General features: G+C 47.2%; 1 protein-coding gene and 1 long non-coding RNA gene across 6 annotated transcripts in view; one reads left to right on the top strand and one right to left on the bottom strand.

Moving 5' to 3' along the window:
* Positions 1-49: 49 nt before the first annotated feature.
* LOC118359145 (breast cancer anti-estrogen resistance protein 3-like) overlaps positions 50-21,692 on the bottom strand; it is a 100,212-nt gene continuing 78,569 nt past the window's right edge. For all 5 annotated transcript variants that reach the window (XM_035737435.2, XM_035737434.2, XM_035737436.2 and 2 more), the window contains 9 exons: positions 12,653-12,781; positions 7,838-8,283; positions 7,111-7,211; positions 5,852-6,615; positions 4,494-4,609; positions 4,208-4,379; positions 3,537-3,648; positions 3,246-3,452; positions 50-1,281 (listed from right to left, as the gene is read on the bottom strand). In XM_035737435.2, coding sequence (XP_035593328.1) covers positions 1,106-1,281; positions 3,246-3,452; positions 3,537-3,648; positions 4,208-4,379; positions 4,494-4,609; positions 5,852-6,615; positions 7,111-7,211; positions 7,838-8,283; positions 12,653-12,781 — 2,223 coding nt within the window. In that variant the 3' untranslated portion in view covers positions 50-1,105. The remainder of the gene's footprint in view (positions 1,282-3,245; positions 3,453-3,536; positions 3,649-4,207; positions 4,380-4,493; positions 4,610-5,851; positions 6,616-7,110; positions 7,212-7,837; positions 8,284-12,652; positions 12,782-21,692) is intronic.
* LOC127912024 (uncharacterized) lies at positions 10,575-11,998 on the top strand. The gene is made up of 3 exons (XR_008080164.1): positions 10,575-10,702; positions 10,857-11,640; positions 11,690-11,998. It is a non-coding gene; the product is annotated as an uncharacterized LOC127912024 (long non-coding RNA).

Below are 21,692 nucleotides of genomic sequence, written 5' to 3'. Positions count from 1 at the left end.
TACTGTGAAATGTTCCACGGTTGTTGTTGTTACTCAGACACCACCTGCATGTAATTTCTTCTATTTATTCATTTCTTGACACAATAATTCATATAAAGATATTGCAATTATACTCGACTCTATTTACAAGTCAATATTTAAGAGGGAAATATATTACAGTCTAGCATTCACATGATTATGTATTATGTACACCATTCACCATTCAGGATTATCCAGATGAATACCATCTGAGGAACATGGAACACAGTTGAAGATCTAGTTAATGTACATACAGTATATAGTATTGAAGATATACGGTTAAACTGCCTCTATTGTATAGCGACCAATCGTTTTCCTCCTTCCACTTCTGTCTCGTCATTCTATGTTCTCCTTTCAAAGTCTTTGTTGTACCGTTATAACAAGAGTGTATAAATCACTACTTTAGTGACACATTCATACATACATTTTCCATCTGACAAACACTTTCAGAAACACTTCCTGAGTCCCCTCTGTGGTCAGTGTGTGTTCCAGTCTGTAACATACACTAGGATGACTAGGGACCAGGGTCAAAGGGCTACACTACCATATATGGTGTAAATGCCCCCCCTCCTAACCTGGGTGACAGTCTGTTTGTGCTACTGTGCCAACTCCCTGACACTCATTGTCATGCCATTGGCAACGGAGTATTTTTTATAAAAAAATTACCTTTATTTAACTAGGCAAGACAGTTAAGAACAAATTCTTAGTTACAATGACAGCCTACCGGGGAACAATGGGTTTAACTGCCTTGTTCAGGGGCAGAATGACAGATTATTACCTTGTCAGCTCGGGGATTCGATCCAGCAACCTTTCGGTTCCTGGCCCAAAGCTCTAACCACGAGGCGACCTGCCGACCCCAAATAGTGGGCAAGAGCACAAACAGATCTGGGACCAGGCAACCCCCCCCCCCTTCCTGCGTCAAGGAGGGACATTTTCCCCCTTCATATCAGCACACTCAGATCGGTGTCCTGCCAACGATGAGTTCCAGATGGATCTGACTCACTCCAGTGGACAGGTTGGGAAAGGACAGCGGTCTCGCTCTGTAACAATCTTCCTCATCCTCTGTTAACCAGCCTGACTGTCCTGTTCAGAGTTCTGTGTGTTTTACTGCTGGCTCTAGCTTCCTGGACAGAGCAGTCAGGATGAGTGTGAACTTGTCGTATCTCTCCGTCTGGTTGACAGCCGCCCCTCTGCTGCCCCACAGCAGACGCAGCTGGAAGTCTGTTTTACAGATCTCCAACAGATCCTCATCAGCCTGGAAATCTGTAGCCAGAAAGAAGAGCACATTATCATTGGCCTTGTAACTCATCATACCTGCCGAGACATGCAGAATGGCATTTGTTATAGTGTGAAAAACGCTAAGTGCAAATGTGAATACAGGTCGTTTTGGACAAGAGTATTTGCATAGCAATTCATTTGGACAACTGTTAGATGTGTATCTAGAGGTAGGTGTGTATCTAGCGGTGGGGGTGTATCTAGCGGTGGGTGTGTATCTAGAGGTAGGTGTGTATCTAGCGGTGGGTGTGTATCTAGCGGTGGGTGTGTATCTAGCGGTGGGTGTGTATCTAGCGGTGGGTGGGTGGGTGTGTATCTAGCGGTGGGTGTGTATCTAGCGGTGGGTGTGTATCTAGCGGTGTATCTAGGGTGTGTATCTAGCGGTGGGTGTGTATCTAGCGGTAGGTGTGTATCTAGCGGTGGGTGTGTATCTAGCGGTAGGTGTGTATCTAGAGGTAGGTGTGTATCTAGAGGTAGGTGTGTATCTAGAGGTAGGTGTGTATCTAGAGGTAGGTGTGTATCTAGCGGTGGGTGTGTATCTAGCGGTGGGGGTGTATCTAGCGGTGGGGGTGTATCTAGAGGTAGCGGTGGGTGTGTATCTAGCGGTGTGGCGGTAGGTGTGTATCTAGAGGTAGGGGTGTATCTAGCGGTAGGTGTGTAGCGGTGGGTGGGGTGTATCTAGAGGTAGGGGTGTATCTAGAGGTAGGGGTGTATCGGTGGGTAGAGGTAGGGGTGTATCTAGCTGTGGGCGTGTATCTAGCGGTGGGCTAGCGGTAGGTGTGTATCTAGCGGTGTGTATCTAGCGGTAGGTGTGTATCTAGAGGTAGGGGTGTGTATCTAGCGGTGGGTGTGTATCTAGCGGTGGGGGGGGCGTGTATCTAGCGGTGGGCGTGTATCTAGCGGTGTGGCGGTGGGTGTGTATCTAGCGGTAGCGGGGGGTGTATCTAGAGGTAGCGGTGGGGTGTATCTAGAGGTAGGTGTGTATCTAGAGGTAGCGGGTGTGTATCTAGATCTAGCGGTAGGGTGTATCTAGAGGTAGGTGGTAGGGGTGTATCTAGCGGTGGGTGTGTATCTAGAGGTGGGCGTGTATCTAGCGGTGGGCGTGTATCTAGCGGTGTGGCGTGTATCTAGAGGTAGGGGTGTGTATCTAGCGGGGGCGTGTATCTAGCGGTGGGTATCGTGTATCTAGCGGTAGGTGGGCGTGTATCTAGCGGTGGGGGTGTATCTAGAGGTAGGGGTGTATCTAGAGGTAGGTGTGTATCTAGAGGTAGGTGTGTATCTAGCGGTGGGTGTGTATCTAGAGGTATCTAGAGGTGGGGTATTGTATCTAGCGTGTGTATCTAGAGGTATCTAGCGGTGGGGTGTATCTAGAGGTAGGCGTGTATCTAGCGGTGGGGGTGTATCTAGCGGTGGGTGTGTATCTAGCGGTAGGGGTGTATCTAGCGGTAGGGGTGTATCTAGCGGTGGGGGTGTATCTAGCGGTGGGTGTGTATCTAGCGGTGGGGGTGTATCTAGCGGTGGGGTGTATCTAGAGGTAGGGGTGTATCTAGCGGTAGGGGTGTATCTAGCGGTGGGGGTGTATCTAGCGGTGGGGGTGTATCTAGCGGTGGGGTGTATCTAGCGGTGGGTGTGTATCTAGCGGTAGGGGTGTATCTAGCGGTGGGGGTGTATCTAGCGGTGGGTGTGTATCTAGCGGTGGGGGTGTATCTAGCGGTGGGTGTGTATCTAGCGGTGGGTGTGTATCTAGCGGTGGGGGTGTATCTAGAGGTAGGGGTGTATCTAGCGGGGGGGTGTGTATCTAGCGGTGGGGGTGTATCTAGCGGTGGGGGTGTATCTAGCGGTGGAGGTGTATCTAGCGGTGGGGGTGTATCTAGCGGTGGGGGTGTATCTAGCGGTGGGCGTGTATCTAGCGGTGGTCGGGTAGCTAGTGTGGGTCCGTTGGAGTGCATTACCTTGCAGGACTCGTTCAGTGTTGGCGGTGTATGAGTCAGCATTGTGTGCCACGCTGCGAGCCTCCTCCAGGTGGCGTAGCAGGATTTCACAGCCCTGGTCGTTGCTCTCCCACAGCTCCATGCCCTCGAACGCCACCGCCGGGCGCTCCATCAGCATCAGCAGTGGCATCAGTAGAGGCACTGTGGTGCCAGTCAGGGGCATGTCCACTAAACACACACACAGGGACACGGTCAGAGACTGCAGCCACTAACACACAACTACAACTGAAGGCTCCAATCATGTGCATTTACCTGTTCCTTCATACAGTCCCTTGTAAAATGGCTTGAGAGACTTCTCATATATGATGGCAGTCTGAGTGTACTTCCTCCTCAGCATGGTCCAGGTCTGGTCCAACCGTGTGATCTGTGGTCAAGCGCAGTGTTAGGAAACAAACACCACAATATCTCCAGGAATCTCCGCTTATGCCTGCAGCCCTTTACACTCGTACCTGTATACATGTTGAAAAGGGCAGATTTGGACACTGATAGATGCCTAAATTGGAACGCAGTGGCTGTACAGTAACGTCCATGAAAAACCTCTCACTCAAACCCCTTGTCATTGTTTGTCTATGTACCACCTACTCCACACTTTCCAGGAATATGAATATGTTACTGAATGTATCCAGAGTATTGTCAGATTTCGTGATCAACAAATACAGCGAAAGGTACAGTAAATGTAAAATGCACATAAAATCAACAGTGTGATGTTAATCATTCAGTCTGGTCAGGTGAACTGTAACCTGTTCCCTTTCAATTGCTACCATGGTTACGCATATGCTTTCCATATTTCTTCTGTAAGAAACATTTCAATTTAGCCCTATCCATATAGGCCAACTCCCACGAGGGTGAAGGGTTAAAGACTCAACTCGGACCATGTGGTGGACCATGTGGTGGACCGTGTCCAGTTGTATTGAGTGGGGTACCTGAGGCATGTCCAGTGCTTTCATGATGGAGGAGAAGGCATATAGGTCCCCCATGGAGTCCTTCAGTTCTAGAGCCACCATGATGATACGGTTCAGTGTGGCGCTCCGCTCCTCCAGACTTCCTGTGCAGCCCAGGATGTCCACGGCAACCCCGATGGCCATGGTGTGGTGCCTGGGTTACACAACAGAAAGTTCAGTCATAAGTCCCTCGAACCTTTTGCGTCTACATGAGGAGTCCCTAATACCCGAGGAGGAGTGTCAGGTGGATTTGGGGGTGTGTGTTTACCTTTCCATCAGGTCTTGCCGCAGCTGCCTGCCGTGGGGTAAGGTCACCAGCTCCAGACCAGAGGACACACCCATTTGACCTTTCGCCTCCTCAGAGATGCCATGTACCCTAGCAACCTGTCAGGTACACCATTTTTGTTGTTGCATTAATGTGGTTTTAGAAGTGTTTTTAGTATGGTCATGTTTGGGGAAATCGTTGATCATTAGCTCCTTCTGACTGAATTAAACAAGAGACACCTCAAAGCCACATCTACACAACTGTGTATCTAGCTGTCTTTAACAGCGCTGGGAACATGTTTCCCTCAGACTAGACACCTCAAAGCCACATCTACATAACTGTGTATCTAGCTGTCTTTAACAGCGCTGGGAACATGTTTCCCTCAGACTAGACACCTCAAAGCCACATCTACATAACTGTGTATCTAGCTGTCTTTAACAGCGCTGGGAACATGTTTCCCTCAGACTAGACAACCCAGTCAGGGATTTGGCTGCAGATCATTTTTGGTGCGTCTTACTAAAGTTAAATTCACTGGTTTGGTTTTGCACTTTATGTGGTGTAGCAGACAGACATAAGACACCTGACTGTAAAAGGCCAAATACCAACGAGAGGAAATGAATGAATGTTTTAGAGTTAGATGTTGCTGAATGAGGCCTGAATCCAAACTCATCACACTGTCCTGCAAATTTACACTGAGTGCACAAAACATTAAGAACACCTGCTCTTTGCATGAGACCAAATGAAAGCTATGATCCCTTATTTATACGTCACTTGTTAAATCCACTTCAATCAGTGTAGATGAAGGTGAGGAGACGGGTTAAAGTAGGATTTTTAAGCCTCGAGACCAGTGAAACATGGATTGAGGATGTGTGACATTCAGAAGGTGTATGGGAAAGACAAAATATTTAAGTGCCTTTGAATGAGGTATCGTATGGCGGTAGGTTACAGGCGCACCGGTTTGTGTCAAGAACTGCAAAACTGCTGGGTTTTTCACACTCAACAGTTTCCCATGTGTATCAAGAATTGTCCACCACCCAAAGGACATCCAGCCAACTTGACACAACCGTGGGAAGCATTGGAGTCAACATGGGCCAGCATCTGTGTGGAACGCTTTCAACACCTTGTAGAGTCCATGCCCCGATGAATTGAGGCAAAAAGGGGCGTGGTGCAACTCAATATTAGGAAGGTGTTGCTAATGTTTGGAATTCTCAGTGTATATAATCAATTCATGATGTACACTGAAATTTGAGTTATGATCTCTGTTTGGGATTCAGCCCAGAGTGTTCAGACATCTGGTAGGACTAGTGGTGTGGTGAACATAATGTGGGTACGGTGTGTAGTGGGACAGTACAATGCAGTACCTGGCAGTCTGCCATGAGAATGTGTTTGGCGATGATGTGATGGTCTTTATGGACCAGCAGCTCTTTGGCTCTCTTCAGTACACTCATCTCGAGGGGTTTGTTCTCTGCAGGCAGCAGCCTCGACTCAAACTCCCCCGGCCGGAACGCAGACGCAGTCTCAAACACCGGCCGCCGGAAGCTTCTCTCCTTCTCCTCCACAGTCTCCTCTATCTCTTCCATCCCTCCTTTTCCACCTCCTTCCACCTCCTCTTTGCTGCCATTCTCCAGGGCTTCGATGGCGTGGTGGTAGGAGCTGCGGTCCAGTCTGCTCCTCTGGCTCTCCTCCGTCCTCAGCCTCTCTACGTAGCTGTTGTTGTTGGGCTGGGGCCCTGGGGCTGGGGCCTGGAGCCTGTCCAACTCTGCTGGGCTGCAGGGGCTGAGTTCACAGTAATTCACTTCTGGGCTGGGGGGCTGCGGAGGCTGGAGAGCCTGGATCACATGCTGCTTCTTGGGTTTCAGTGGGGGTACAGGGGGACCCGGGGCTGGGGCAGCCAGGGGCTGCAGACGTGGGGAGTGGGGCATCCTGATGGACGGCACCTTGCTGGGCTTAGGGGGCGGCTTGGGGCAGAGCTGGCTGTCTGAGCCCCGTATGGCCTCCCCAGCCTGGGTCTCAAAGTCCATCCTCCTTGGCACGGTGGGGCTGAGTGCCGGCTCACTACCCGTCCTGAATACTGGAGACTTGGGGCTTGGCTGGTGCTCCATGAGCTGGGGCTGGGGCCTGGAGCCTGGGGAGAGGGTGAGCGAGTAAACATCATTATTTAAACCTGCACACTGCAGCCTAGCAACACCACCATGCTGTGTTCTGTAGCTGCTGACTGGGAGTCCTGCTGTCTATTTGAAGTCTGACTGCAGAGAAAGCTTAATTACATTGTCAGTCACAGAATGGAATGCAGCTTTTTGAATCTCTCTGATCTCTCGTCTCTTTTATTCCAAAGACTCAGACTTCAAGCGCATCTATCGATTCCCATTTCAACTTTTATCTGTAATCCTTTCAGAAATACATTTATCTTCATCTCCAGCTCATGTCACACTTTGCACTTCTGAGTTGAAAGTGTACAAAGCGACGTTTTGAAGAAGAAAATGTTTACATTTGCCTTTGAAATATTCCCACCCCTGTGCAAAGAGTGCATGTTCACGGAAACAAGGCTTTTTCAGGCTCGTCAGAGCTGTACATCCTCTGACTGCAGCATAATGAGTAAGAGAGAGGGGATGGTACATACCTAGCGGGAGGAAGCTCTCTGACTGGTGGGTTTTGAGGGGCCGTCGTCTCTCCTGAACGTGGTTCAGACACGCCGGCTGACTTCCACACTTGTCTTTGTTCCTGAGAGTGAGGAAGAGAAGGAGAAAAGGAGTGTTCAGTTGGACTGATCCCTCTAGCTACCAACTGAGACATGGCTACTGGGCACACCACACCACTAACCCCTAGAGAAACCTGATACATTGTGTGCACTGTTTGTTATGTAAAATGGTACAGTGTAATTTGATGGGGTATTTTTTGTCCTCGTTTGCCTTGGTATTGTGCTCAGAGGTTGGGATTCTGCATCCAGGCTAAACACCACTCCTTATTTTACCTCAGGAATGGTTTATTGTAGACGTGTACTTATCTCTGTGACTCCCACATTAGTCTTACAAATTTGGAGTGCACATGTTTGCATGTTAGGCTATACATGAAATTATACGGAGCCAATTCCATTTGGACAAACCCCCTACAAAATTATATTTTATAGCTACTTATAAGTTCCCGGCATATAAATGTATGGCATAATGTACCGTGTCTATATAAACTCCTGGCTGCAGAGGAAAATAAAGCGCACTTTATTGCTGTATTGGATCTATATGGATCTTGCGCCTGCCAGAAAGCATCTCCATTGTAGCCTACGGCTCACAGACAATTTCCAACCACATACACTATGTACAGGCCTGAGCCTCTGTAGATAGCCTACTAACCTAAGCAGGTTCCCCCGTCCGAGGCTGTGGTCCTGGGTGTGTCCGTTCATGATGTTGAGGCTCAGGCGTTTAGATGTCTGGCCCTTCCTCTCGGGCAGGGTCAGGCCAGCCTCCACACGGACACAGGCCACGCCATACTTCTCCTCTAGGCAGCGCAGGGGCAAGGCCCTATTGATGGGCTGGAAAATGATGGCCCCCACCGCCTCCGTCACTGGCTTCCTGTTGCCAACGTAGTAACGCACCAGGGCAGGCACGCTGTCGAAGCCCTCCTTCTCGAACAGGTACTGCACCCGGGAGTAAGCCTCGTTCATGGCCACCACCTTCTTGTTGATCTTGAAGTGTTGCGGGCTATTCTTCCACTGGCAGGTCAGGACATAGTTCCCAGGGCTGGACAGAGAGTCCCGGATCAGGAAGTCCCCATCTCTCTGGATCAGGTTCTCTGCCACCTGGACACCAGAGGACACATGTTGAGCACACATACACACAGACATGTAGCTCACACACTTGGTTGTATTTTCAATATCACACAGTTAGAACTGTGTCTAGCGTGTTTTCAGTTTGTCACACTTGGTCTCACCGTTGGATTTGTGGCGACAGGCGCTCTACTCCCTCACTGAATGTCCTTCTCAGTAACATGCTTGGCTCACTGAATGTTTTCACTAGCACTACTGTTACTGTACTGTAACGTCATGGTACCTCCCAAAATGCCACACAGCCAAACTGTAGGGTCAAATGACCAAAAGCCCCAGTATTGTGTAGAAACACATTGGTCTACACACTTCACTCATGTTGTTCTTCCAAACATTTAATTACCTTTTTAATTAAGATGGTATTTAACTTAGTAATCATGTTTTGGAGTCGGAAGGTGAAGGGTTTTTAATTAAAAGTTTAAAAGCCCTCTTTTCACAATCTGGCCGCAGTAGCACCAGGAAGGAGCTTATTAAACCTTACTAGGATCACTAGGCAGCGTGAATGCTGTTTTACCTTGTCCTTACGTAAAGTAAAGTCCCTGTTCTGCTGAGGAGGTGCAGCATGTAAAGCGGAGCATGTGTGTGTTTACTAGTCTTATGCCATCCTGTCACATGCCCGCAAGGACAAGCTCAAAAGAGCTCCATTTCTTATTCAGGTCCCATCTGTGATTTTACACATGAGGTGATGCTTTAAGATTTTAAACCCAGTCTGACGCATTGAAAGTAATATGATTTATACCTCATGAAATAGCTCATTGAAATTGTGTTCCGTATTACATCCATTAGCTATGCAAAGTTATTTATACATTTCTGACAGATAACCGTTGTAAAATGTTTTGTTGTGAAATTATATGGAAATTGAAATTGTTTTCAAACAGCTATGAGTATTATTTTTACAGCAGGGAAAATGGGAACACAATCCCATTGCCAGCACAACTCGTTGAGCAACTTGAGTGGCCAGTGTTTTTCCGTGTGACATACATGCACTGTGACAACATTCACTATCCCTGATGCACTGGCATGGGGAGGGGGGGGGGGACTCCTCCATCACCTGAAGCTGCTGATGTATTCTCTAATGGTAGAATGGGAGTTGACTGAGCTGGTCTTACTAGTTCTAGTAGTTCTAGTTCAGAGACGCCCAGTCCTGTGGGTAAACAGGACAGCGTGTGCAGCTACTGTAACCAGGGACTGACAGAGCCATTGTGACTCTCACAATGCCTAATGGAGGGCTGTGATACATGCTGGCTCACACCCCTTACAAGGTAACAACGTAAGACATGGAACAAGGCTGCAGGGCTCCCTGGCCTATATACACTCCACTGAGAGATACAGTAGGATGGAACCAGAAGGGGACAGGTGTACTGGGAAATGGGATGGGTGGCACAGTGAGCACAGATGAGATGTTATCTTAGGGATGATGATTAGACTTATAGAGGTGTGGTCCCTGGCAGATCAGTGGACGGCTATAATAGAAGAGGTTAATAAATAGCATCATGTCATTTGATTGCACCCATGTGTTGTTACCATCCAATTAAGAGCTGTCGCTCTGTGTGTGTGTGTGATGAGGCTGGGGTTCATGGACCGAGCTCTGTGTGTGTATGCTGAGGCTGGGGTTCATGGACCAAGCTCTGTGTGTGTGTGTGCTGAGGCTGGGGTTCATGGACTGAGCTCTGTGGCCTGAGCTTTCACTACTAAGTGTGTGTCAGCGCCGCTCTGTTCACACTGACAAGTTCTCAGTGACAAGCTCTTAGTGAGATACTGATGAAAGCACAAGGTTGAAATTAAGCCCATTTCAATGAACCATTCAGCCACAGTATGTCAAACTGACAGTGAGTCTGCCCTTTTGTCACTGAGCCTCACACAGCCTAATGGACTTAATACAGCCAGTGCTGTAGAACAGACCTGTCAAGATAAATACTTATTTCCGTTGTTGACTTGTCCTTATTTGTCTGATTCTGATCTGGCTCAACCAGTTTCAGACAAGTTGTTGCCTGAGAGTGAATCATAGGAAAAAACACAGTCTCTGATTTTACTACTCTGTGTACAAGCACTTATTTGAGCTGAGCTCTGGGTGTTGAGGTGGGTCTTCATCACTAACACTCCTCAGACTTTACATCCCTGTGTTCAAAACAAGGCTCAGCCCCTAGAGCCCTTAAACTCAACTCTGGACCTCAAAGCCAGTTCCACTGTGTTTTTTTCTTCTGCTGTTCTTCTCTAATCAGGGGCTGATGTAGACCTGGGACACCAGGTGGGTGAGTCCCCTCTAATCAGGGGCTGATTTAGACCTGGGACACCAGGTGGGTGAGTCCCCTCTAATCAGGGGCTGATTTAGACCTGGGACACCAGGTGGGTGAGTCCCCTCTAATCAGGGGCTGATTTAGACCTGGGACACCAGGTGGGTGAGTCCCCTCTAATCAGGGGCTGATTTAGAACCTGGGACACCAGGTGGGTGAGTCCCTCTAATCAGGGGCTGATTTAGACCTGGGACACCAGGTGGGTGAGTCCCCTCTAATCAGGGGCTGGGACCTGATTTAGACCTGGGACACCAGGTGGGTGAGTCCCCTCTAATCAGGGGCTGATTTAGACCTGGGACACCAGGTGGGTGAGTCCCCTCTAATCAGGGGCTGATTTAGACCTGGGACACCAGGTGGGTGAGTCCCCTCTAATCAGGGGCTGATTTAGACCTGGGACACCAGGTGGGTGAGTCCCCTCTAATCAGGGGCTGATTTAGACCTGGGACACCAGGTGGGTGAGTCCCCTCTAATCAGGGGCTGATTTAGACCTGGGACACCAGGTGGGTGAGTCCCCTCTAATCAGGGGCTGATTTAGACCTGGGACACCAGGTGGGTGAGTCCCCTCTAATCAGGGGCTGATTTAGACCTGGGACACCAGGTGGGTGAGTCCCCTCTAATCAGGGGCTGATTTAGACCTGGGACACCAGGTGGGTGAGTCCCCTCTAATCAGGGGCTGATTTAGACCTGGGACACCAGGTGGGTGAGTCCCCTCTAATCAGGGGCTGATTTAGACCTGGGACACCAGGTGGGTGAGTCCCCTCTAATCAGGGGCTGATTTAGACCTGGGACACCAGGTGGGTGAGTCCCCTCTAATCAGGGGCTGATTTAGACCTGGGACACCAGGTGGGTGAGTCCCCTCTAATCAGGGGCTGATTTAGACCTGGGACACCAGGTGGGTGAGTCCCCTCTAATCAGGGGCTGATTTAGACCTGGGACACCAGGTGGGTGAGTCCCCTCTAATCAGGGGCTGATTTAGACCTGGGACACCAGGTGGGTGAGTCCCCTCTAATCAGGGGCTGATTTAGACCTGGGACACCAGGTGGATGAGTCCCCTCTAATCAGGGGCTGATTTAGACCTGGGACACCAGGTGGGTGAGTCCCCTCTAATCAGGGGCTGATTTAGACCTGGGACACCAGGTGGGTGAGTCCCCTCTAATCAGGGGCTGATTTAGACCTGGGACACCAGGTGGGTGAGTCCCCTCTAATCAGGGGCTGATTTAGACCTGGGACACCAGGTGGGTGAGTCCCCTCTAATCAGGGGCTGATTTAGACCTGGGACACCAGGTGGGTGCAATTAATGATCAGTAGAACAGACAACCAACAGGCTCCTGACCTCCGAGGGTAATAGTTGAACACTGCTGCGCTAGTTGTCAGAGGGCAGGGATCTGTCACAGCCCCCTCCTAAGTCCAGACCCTCGGCCATGTAGCTTTTACTCTTCAGTCCACATGAAAGAGACACAGATCCCCTCTAGAAACCTCTAGTCACTGGGAGTTTTCACATATTTATGACAAGAGCTGCCTGCCAAAGTGTCTGAGCTCCCTGACTCCATTCACATAATACCCCAGTGTGACCAGACAAAGCATTGTGTTGGATGTCATTACAGAGATTTTTGGTTGAGCTTGGAAACGTGTCTGTCTGGCCAGCTGTCCTGCTCTGCGTGGGTATGCAAGGTTTTGCATGGTTGCCATGTTTTCAGAGCGCCAGTGCTGTGATTCCTCCACAGGGTGGGAGTGACAGGCCCCTGAATGAAATCAGTGTGCAACTGGACACCCGGCCGTAGCTGTTGGCAACAGAGGAACGCCTCCCCTCTGCATGCTTTCATTGGGCTGGTCGTGTTTCACAGTAAGCCTCTCTTAGCTCCATCTCTTTATTTCAATATCCTCTTTCACAAAGAGCCAGCATGTGCCGCCGGCCACAAAAAAAATACTTCATCAAGAATCCTTTGACTCAAGCTAAATCATTGGACTCTAAAACAGGCATGGCAAACAGGCAGCTGAGTTGTCCCTCCAGAGAAAGAGAGAGAGTGTGTTTTGTGGGTTTTTTTTATTACCTGTCTGGGGATGGCACCATGGTACCAGGCGTGGCTGCGTGGTTCCTCACTGCCCAGCTTCAGCTCGTCTTCCAGCTCCTTGCGTAGTTTCTCCGGTGGGCCCTCCATGATGTACTTGTCCCTGGAGAACTGCACATAGACAGGAAGAACAGGCTCTTTCAGTACTGGTATCCTCACAGACATGGTTGCTGTACTGAGGGTGCACACTGTGTGCACTGCACTGGCTGTCTGCATCTATCTGTCGGTCTGTCTATATACCGGTAAAACTTTGTAATATAACTCTCCCTCTACTGTTTCTAGCTACCTCTCACACACACTTTATTTTTCTCTCTCCCTCTCCCTCTTCGTCTTTTTTTCTGTGTAATCATGTGTCATACAGAGCTCTCCTCCCCTCTTTGTTTCCTGGGCTGTAACTTCCCAGAGATACACTATGCCGAAGACTCCAATTGGCCGAGGGCTCTACCTGCCTCTGCTTTGACTGCTGTGTCATATCCTGGCCTTGTTGCCATGCCCCTCTGCCCTGTTCTGCCCCAGCAAGAGGCCTCCGGGTGGAGCAACAACACACTCACCTGAATACAGTGACACACACACTCATACACACACAGTCCACTATGCCAGGCTGCTGTGATTCACACTAGGATTTACAGTCTACTTGCATAGTTCAAAACACACATTGTGTCAGTCATACAGCAAAAAGGGGACATGGGATGACCTCATCTATCATAGCAGGTTCCTGCCAGGAAATACCTCTCAGGTTGATAATACAGAGACTCTTCTCAGTCGTGCTTTGAGGAAATCCTCTTTCACAATCAATAGACTTCCCCTCCACACTGTCTTCCTGCTTTGGCTTTATATGTTCTAAACGCATTATAAAAGGGTTGGTCTGTTGCACAACTTGTCTGTCTGCCCGTAATATATGTCGTACTGAGTTAGACGTAATACTTCTGGAGACATAATGACATTTCACTCCAGTGGCGCCACTTGTGGGTTTGAACCGAGCATCAGTTTTCCACTTTTTTAGCTCGAGGTCCGTTAGACCCTGAACAACAACAATGTTTTAAAACTCTGCTGCTTTTTAAACCAACCCCCTGGAGATGGCAGGCAGCATTAGACTGGGGGAAAGTACTGTAGCCATTGTGTTCTTCTGGGATGTTGGCACCCAATCTGCATCTTTCCAAAACACAATTTGAGCATTACAAGGGGCTGCCAAGACCTGGATCATAAAGAAATGTTGTGGGGGGAGGGAGTTGACTGGCAATTCAGCGTCAGCCCTAAGGGTGAGCAATGACCTGAAGGGTTATTGTGTTCCATCAACTCAATACCTTCCTGCAGTAACCAATATTATACTTGGTTTTCTAATGCATTAACCGTACTTACCTAGTGCTGTCTTTGTCCCTGCACACTAAAACAATGGTATTTATGGCGGATATTGACATCACCAACAATAGCCTTGAGTACAGAAACTCTTCATAAAGCTCTGTTTTTCCCTTTAAAGGAATGGGACAGGAACACACCCATTTGTCCCCAACTAAAATAGCATGAGGCCTTCTTGTCATTGGCTAACTGTTCGGAATGTTCAGAATGCACAGTGTTTGGCTTCACTGACCACTTACAGAAGCAGACACTGTATTGTGCTGCTCCTAACAGGCAATTTGCTACTACTGCTTAACCTAGGGCTAAATCTGTTAGGCTGCGCTCACCCTTGTCCCCAGAGAGAACATTTGAAGGACTGTAAATTTCAGTTTTTTATGTTGTGGTCGACTGAATTATATGCCAACTAAAACTGAATTAAGGCTCCAGGAAATGGTTTTATATTGGCAGGAGGCGGGTGCAGGGGGTAAGCATGGGAAACTCTAGCATGAGTTAATATGGCGCTATTTGTTTTAACAGAGAGCTAATTTAGCTACGGGTTGCTGCTTTATATATCTGTATACATCTTATTAGACCTGTTGGGGAGACAGTGGGCCTGCTGCTCATCAGATTCAAATAGGTTTTATTGTTACTTGTCTCAAGGCAAGTCTCAGACTTAATTATGAGAGAGAGTGGGAGAGAGACTTCCTCAAGTGAGGATACAGATGACTGAGACTGAACCCGTACAACATGAGAAAGCATCCCAAATCCCTCCCCCTTACAGACATACATGCTGAACTTAGTGGTGAGCAATGTATGTGAAGCACACAAGATCTGTCCGTGTCATGACAGAAGTAGTTAATATTCTTCCTACGCTGCATCCTTTGAGCTGGCAGGCCTTCACTCTGCTTTACTGTGGATACGCACATACACACAAAAACACGCACGAGTGTGCCTGCACACACACACAAACACCCTGGGGGAGAAGGGGCTGGCCGCAGCCTGTCAGCCAGGTGTGATGCCCGCACGGCCTAACACTCCCCTAGAAACGGCCCACTACCCTGGGGCAGCTGAGGAGAGAGCGCCTGCATCTCACAAACACGGCCGGACAGAGCATGAGATCTTAGATACTATTGGTGGCCTGTGTCCTCGACAGCTACAAGTCTAGAAGTTACAGCTAATGGTAAGGTTATGGTAAGATTATTCCGAATGGTCAGAGACAAGATTTTGGTCCATATTGTAACAGAGTCCTGATGGATGTTATATACTGTAACTCCAGTCTTGAGTATGGTATCTATCCTATACCAGGCCCTTTGATGGTCTGAGAGAGTGTTACATGGAGAAAAATCTGCTCTAGGGGGCTGAAAATCATTCTGTTCTGATCCCTTGTGTGTACTCAATGAGAGCTGATCAATTATAAATGGCTAAAGGGCTGTTCTTATGCACGACACAACACGGAGGTATATTGGCCAAATACCACAAACCTCCGAGGTGCCTTATTGCCATTATAAACTGGTTACCAACGTAATTAGAGCAGTAAAAATAAATGTTTCGTCATACCCAAGGTATACGGTCTGATAAACCATGGCTGTCAGCCAATCAGCATTCAGAGCTCGACCCACTCAGTTTATAATGGCATATATACCACAGCCGCTTGGGCCTTATTGCTTAACTATAACGTACTTGTATAACATGAATGCCCGTGTGTCAATCAAATCAATAAATTATTGGATATGCCCTGCTGTGCATCACAGCTGAGGGACCTCCCTGTGTGGCTCTGTCAGAGCAAGTGCAGCCATCCAGTGAGAATAGAGAATATTATAGGACAAGCATGTAGTTCAGTGTAGTGTTTCACTGTCCTGAAATATCAACCAAAGTCATATTTCTGGCTCTGGCATTAGCCTCTGTCACAGGCTTACAGGCATCATGCTATTTCCATGGATACGCTGACAGGGTGAAACCGTCTCACCGTTGCAGAAGAGTATGTGTGGTATGTGTCAGAGCTGTACCGTGTCGTTGCATGACTCTGGTGTGTGCCCCCAGGGGTCCTTCATTGAACTGAGTTATGACGAGTGAAATAAAAAAGCAGGTTGGCATTTATTGTCATGAATCTTGCCCTGGAGGCATCTCTGCAGAATGGTCACTATAGCTGGCACAGCCACAAAGCCATACAATCTCATTTTGACCCTAACCACACTTCTAACTCGAAAACCTGACCCAAAAGCACATTTGAGTTTTCATGATTTTTTACGATAAATGCAATTTTGACTTTGCAGCTGGCCCACCTGGCTGAAATCGTTAAGTTCTGCCTCCAGGGCAAGATTCATTACAATAAATGTCAACCTGCAATAAAAAAAAAATGCACACCTGGCTAGGCCTGAATAGTGTGCAATGCAATATTACATACAATACCACAGAAAAGTAAGCAAACATAGCATGGCCACTACTGTATGTCAATGATGTAATGTAAATATCGCTATCTCCTCTTGAGTATATATACACGTCAGCCATAGAGGCTTACAATCGCAGGCCTGGGCAGGCGAGCACAGACTGAAATAACCACTGATGGCACTGGCATTGTACTGAAGGATGGGCGGCCATGCCGTGGCAGGGTAGGCAGGCATTCTCTCTCTATGTTGTCAACAGTCTTTAGAGGCCTTCAGACCCAGCCAGCACCGCTCAACCTTAAAATGACCAGGCGCTCCATATTCACACAGCAGCCTAAGAAAAGCATCTATCAAGGAGCTGTTTGTCTTTACTTCAGTCGTTACTTTTTTCAATTCATTACATAATACTACCGAAGACCTTCAACCTCCATCCAAACTCACAGAGTTCCTCCTCTCCCTCTCCTTGACACTTAGCCCTGTTGATTTAAGGGTGTTTTATAGCGGTATGGGGATCTTGACGCCAACTGAAGTAGATTTTGTTGGCATTTCCTGGCTTTTCAACAGCACTGAGGCACCACTTTACGATGCTGAGGAATTACAGCATGCCCTGGTCCACTTAGCTGGAGGCAATCACCTCTTAACCTGAGTTTTAAAATAGCTCCGGTATAATTACTTCTGAGGAGCCTGATGATACGATGGCCATAGTTAATCCTTCAGGGTAACTACATGCATTCAATCAACTAAATGTCATTTGCTTTTAATAAACTGCCCATTTATATTGTTCAGCGCTGCACACATTATGCCGGCATGTTCACACATTTGTTTGACTGATCATGTGGTTGCTTTTTAAAGGCCTTCCCTTTACTGTCCATGTCATCACCTTGGAAAGCACCCGTCCATATTAGGCTGACTCTCAATCATGAGTGTGTCAAGTGCATATCTCTGGCTGGGCTCAGTCACATTACCCTGACTACCATTCCCTAAAACAGTTAAGTGGTGTCACCTTCATCTTCACCCAGATTACTAGCTAAATAGCACAACCCCCAGAATGACACAGAGGCAAACACAGCAGGACAGTGACAGAAGTTTCATCCTTCCAGATGAACACGGGCGATAATTGTTTGTTTGTTCTGAGGGCTGTGAGTTACTGGAAATGCGTGAGGTTCATTGTCTGATTTATTGACTTGAGGAAATAGTGATGAGTTTAGTGGGTTCTCCTCAGAGAGCTGGCCCCTTCACCCCCTGCTCCAGATGATGGTTTCTGTAGCGGTTTGTTATTAGTAATCTCTCTGGGTTTTAACCGGGATCTAGCTTACTAGGGACCGCTGGCCCTTGTCTTTGACAAGATGATTGTGAACAGCCAGGACCTTGCCCCATATTCATCTCGTGAGTATCATTGATTTCTCAGAATATAATATATATATATATATACTGTACATACACTGCATGACCAAAAGTATGTGGACACCTGCTCGTCAAATGTGTAGTTGGTCCCCCCCTTTGCTGCTGTAACAGTCTCCACACTTCTCAGATGTTTTTCACTAGATTTAACATTGCTGCGGGTACTTGCTTCCATTCAGAAACAAGAGCGTTAGTGAGGTTTGGCACTGATGTTTGGCGATTAGACCTGGCTCGCAATCAGTCTTTAAATTCATCCCAAAGGAGTTTGAAGGGGTTGAGGTCAGGGCTCGTCCATTGGAATGCCAGATGGGGAAACCAAATAAACTAATCAACTAATTTGTATATATAGTGTATTTTATATACTGATATAAATACCCCTTCAAATTTCAGCCACGTCCTTTGCCCGACAGGTCCATAAAATCAAACACACAGCCATGCAATCTCCATAGACAAACATTGGCAGTTGAATGGCCTTACTGAAGGGCTCAGCGCAACTCAATATTAGGAAGGTGTTCATAATGTTTTGTACACACAGAGATGGCAACACAGGGCTCAGTGGACCCTAGGGTCAGGCTGCTATTAAAGGGAAACTTCACAAATTTTCAACTTCATATTCATCATCTCCAGCAGCATCCCAACATCAACATGTGAACATGGCGCATTTCTATGTTTTGTAGTATAAAAGGAAAGAGGAAGATTAGTGTTTCCAATGACATCAGTGTGTATCATGTGATTTTTAACTAATTGTGAGTAGACATTGCCTGCTAATTGGTTTATGTCATTGGAAACACTTATCTTCCTCTATATAGACAAGTCAGTTAATGAACAAATTCTGTTACAATGACGGCCAAACCCGAACCCGGACGACGCTGGGCCAATTGTGCCCTGCCCAATGGGACTCTCAATTACGGCCGGTTGTGATACAGCCTGAAATCGAAGTCGGATCTGTAGTGACGCCTCTAGCACTGAGATGCAGTGTCTTAGACTGCTGTGCCACTCGGGAGCCCATAGACGATGATGAATATGAAGTAGAACATTTTTAAATGTCCCTTTTAAGCTGACGGCCCATTCATTCAGTCAGTCTCCAGTCCCTCTAGTTAACAGAACCATCATAAGCCGCTTGGAGATAATGACCGCTTGGAGATAACGATTTCTTATTCCTAATCCCGGTCCTTACATTGCTAACCCTGTAGTATACATCAGTAAACATCCGTGTTTCCCATCTCCAGTGCTCAAGTACCCCCAACACTACGCATTTTTATTGAAGCCCTGGACAAGCACACCTGATTCAACTCGTCAACTAATCAACAAGCCCTCAATTAATTAAATTGTGTATGTTTGCCCAGGGCTACAACAAACATGAGTTTGGAAAAACTGGCCTAAATGGTTGAAACTCTAGTCAGTTGGCAGTGCAGATTTAGGATTACATGTGGAGCTGAACCCAGGGGGACCTATAATACCAATGGCCTAGTATACATCCAACATTTGTCACAGAAATGTGATAGCCAGAATGTTCCCTCAGAACATCAACCCTGTGGGTGATTACTGAGTTTCCTGTGGAGATGGGGGGAGAAGGACACTGCGCTACAGAGGTTAAGGAAAAGGGGGGAATATTTGTGGTCTTTCATGGCCTTTCTATCATTCTCATCTGTGATTTGCTATGTGGGCTCACCCTTCCTGTGTAGGGGTAAACTGATAGGACCATCAGGGCATCCTATCTCTGTCTGAGGCCCCTCAGGAGACCTGCTGCAGTCCACTCACCCTCCATTATCTCTTGACCTGTTTACGACAACTGGGCTCCATGGCCATGTCTATCCACAACAATACACTGGTAATATAATGTCCAGAAACAGGACACATCCACACAGGAACGCATGCGACGTGATGGATATGGAGGAGAGGACATGAGCCTTAAAGGGGCAATCTGTAGCTTCTACATCCCTCTGGAATTATATGTACCCATTGATCCTTCAAGAAAATAACTTATCAATGCCTCATGTGCTAGTTCAACTGTCGTACCCCATCAGATCCCACCATATAAGCTTATTTTACTCCAATGTTTGTAAACAAAGTAAATGTAAACACACACTACACTATTTAGCTTCAAAACATGGTTAAATCTATCATTTTGATTTCATGGATGGTCAGTCCTTGCATCCATAGCTCTGTCTGAATTTGACAGTGGTTACATTTCTCCAGCCTCATCCCTCACCTTTATCTCAAAACAGGGGCGGGAAAAACAATTTGTTATTGTTTCAACTGCTGATTGCTGCTTTAAAGTCCGCATTTCTCTGAAGCGGCGCTGTTCTGATCGGTTGTACTTCTTCTAATTCGTCACTTTGTCTAAAAGATGAAAGCCTTCCTTCAGAGTTTTGTTATGTTTGCCATTTGGAAGGATTTGTAAAACCTCATTGTTTAGATGGAGTAGAAGAATGCGGGGTTTTGTGTCCACCTTGGCTGTGTTAAATCAGCACCTTCCAGAGGCTTTTCTCTTATTTGTACTTATTCATGTAACCTTTATATAACTAGGCAAGTCAGTTAAGAAGAAATTATTATTTACAATGACGGCCTACCAAAAGGCAAAAGGCCTCCTGCGGGGATAGAGGCTGGGATTAAAACTAAAAATAATACAAATATAAATATAGGATTGCTGTGCTCCCCCACAGCAATCCACTCAGCCCATCACATTAAAAGCACTATACATTATGTGGGTTGAATGCTGTAACAACACAGAATAAAACAATGAATAAAAGTCCCATGATGGTAGTGACTACCCATTATTACTTTACATGTATTAACCATCATAAAGTCATCATCTCATCTCTGTAGAGCTGCTGCCTATGCTGTCTGACAAAATCACTATCTTAGTAGTTCTTCAAAGTAAATAAGGCACTCTCTTATGACTGCTGAGTAGTAACTATCAATCACTTAGATCATGTACTTTCAGACTCCTGAAGCAACTGCTTTCTATCCCTCTCGATCGCTCGTTCTCGCTTCTCGGTCTCCGTATCTGCTATACACAGACCGGACAAGTTTAAGCGGCGCAATGGATTATGGTCATTGTAGTTTAATTACCATGTTTTCTGCGCTAAACTATGTAGAATATTGGCCTGTTGGAAAATACAACTCCCTACTACATCGCCAATTCAGGCTTGATCTAATTCACCTCTACAGAAAATGCACATCGAGCTCACAGAAAAAAAACTGAATGAAATGGAATTCAAATAATTGAATTGTTTAAAAACTGAAAAATAACTATCATTTTGGTTAATTGCTTAGCACTACTACTCTAACCTTGCAGAGTGTGTGTGGTGTTTGCACACTCCGCATACAGTACAGCTCCTTGGAGCTACATGGCTGTCGTCCACTCCCAGCTGTGCTGCTGAGCTGCCTGGGTCCTTTATTAGTGCTTAAGCCGCTGCTGGCTGTTGTTTTAATGGAGAGGAAATGAGTGAGATGTCTTTCAGTAGCTAGCACATAGCACAGGCCCCAGAGTAATTCTCCTTACTTGGCTACCCATCCACATCGTTCCGGCCAAACTGATGTTTCTTCTCCACGATGAGTCTGGATTTGCCTCACCCACATACAATTTCTAGAATGGGAACACATTGTGACCATTCGGATTGGTCCCAGAGCCAGCCTGATGACATTATCAACTTCTAGGATGGGAGATTCAGACTGAATGTACGTAGCGATTGACAGTCCGTCAGGCAATAATTCTCCCTCTGTAATGGCCCCATGCACCAGAGCCCAGAGCCCCAAGGCCCAACACTGCCCACTGTGTTACCCCCTGTGACCCCGACACACAGACTAACGTGTCCGAACCAGGTATTTACATGGAACTATTTTAAGCCTGGGCCAAACAAAACAGAGCCAATGTCTAAGCTAACAGACTATCTGGA

The sequence above is a fragment of the Oncorhynchus keta genome, chromosome 26 (assembly GCF_023373465.1).
Source record: "Oncorhynchus keta strain PuntledgeMale-10-30-2019 chromosome 26, Oket_V2, whole genome shotgun sequence".
NCBI classification, from domain to species: domain Eukaryota; kingdom Metazoa; phylum Chordata; class Actinopteri; order Salmoniformes; family Salmonidae; genus Oncorhynchus; species Oncorhynchus keta.
Note: the sequence above shows the minus strand (reverse complement) of the source record. Positions and strands in the feature narration are given on the sequence as shown.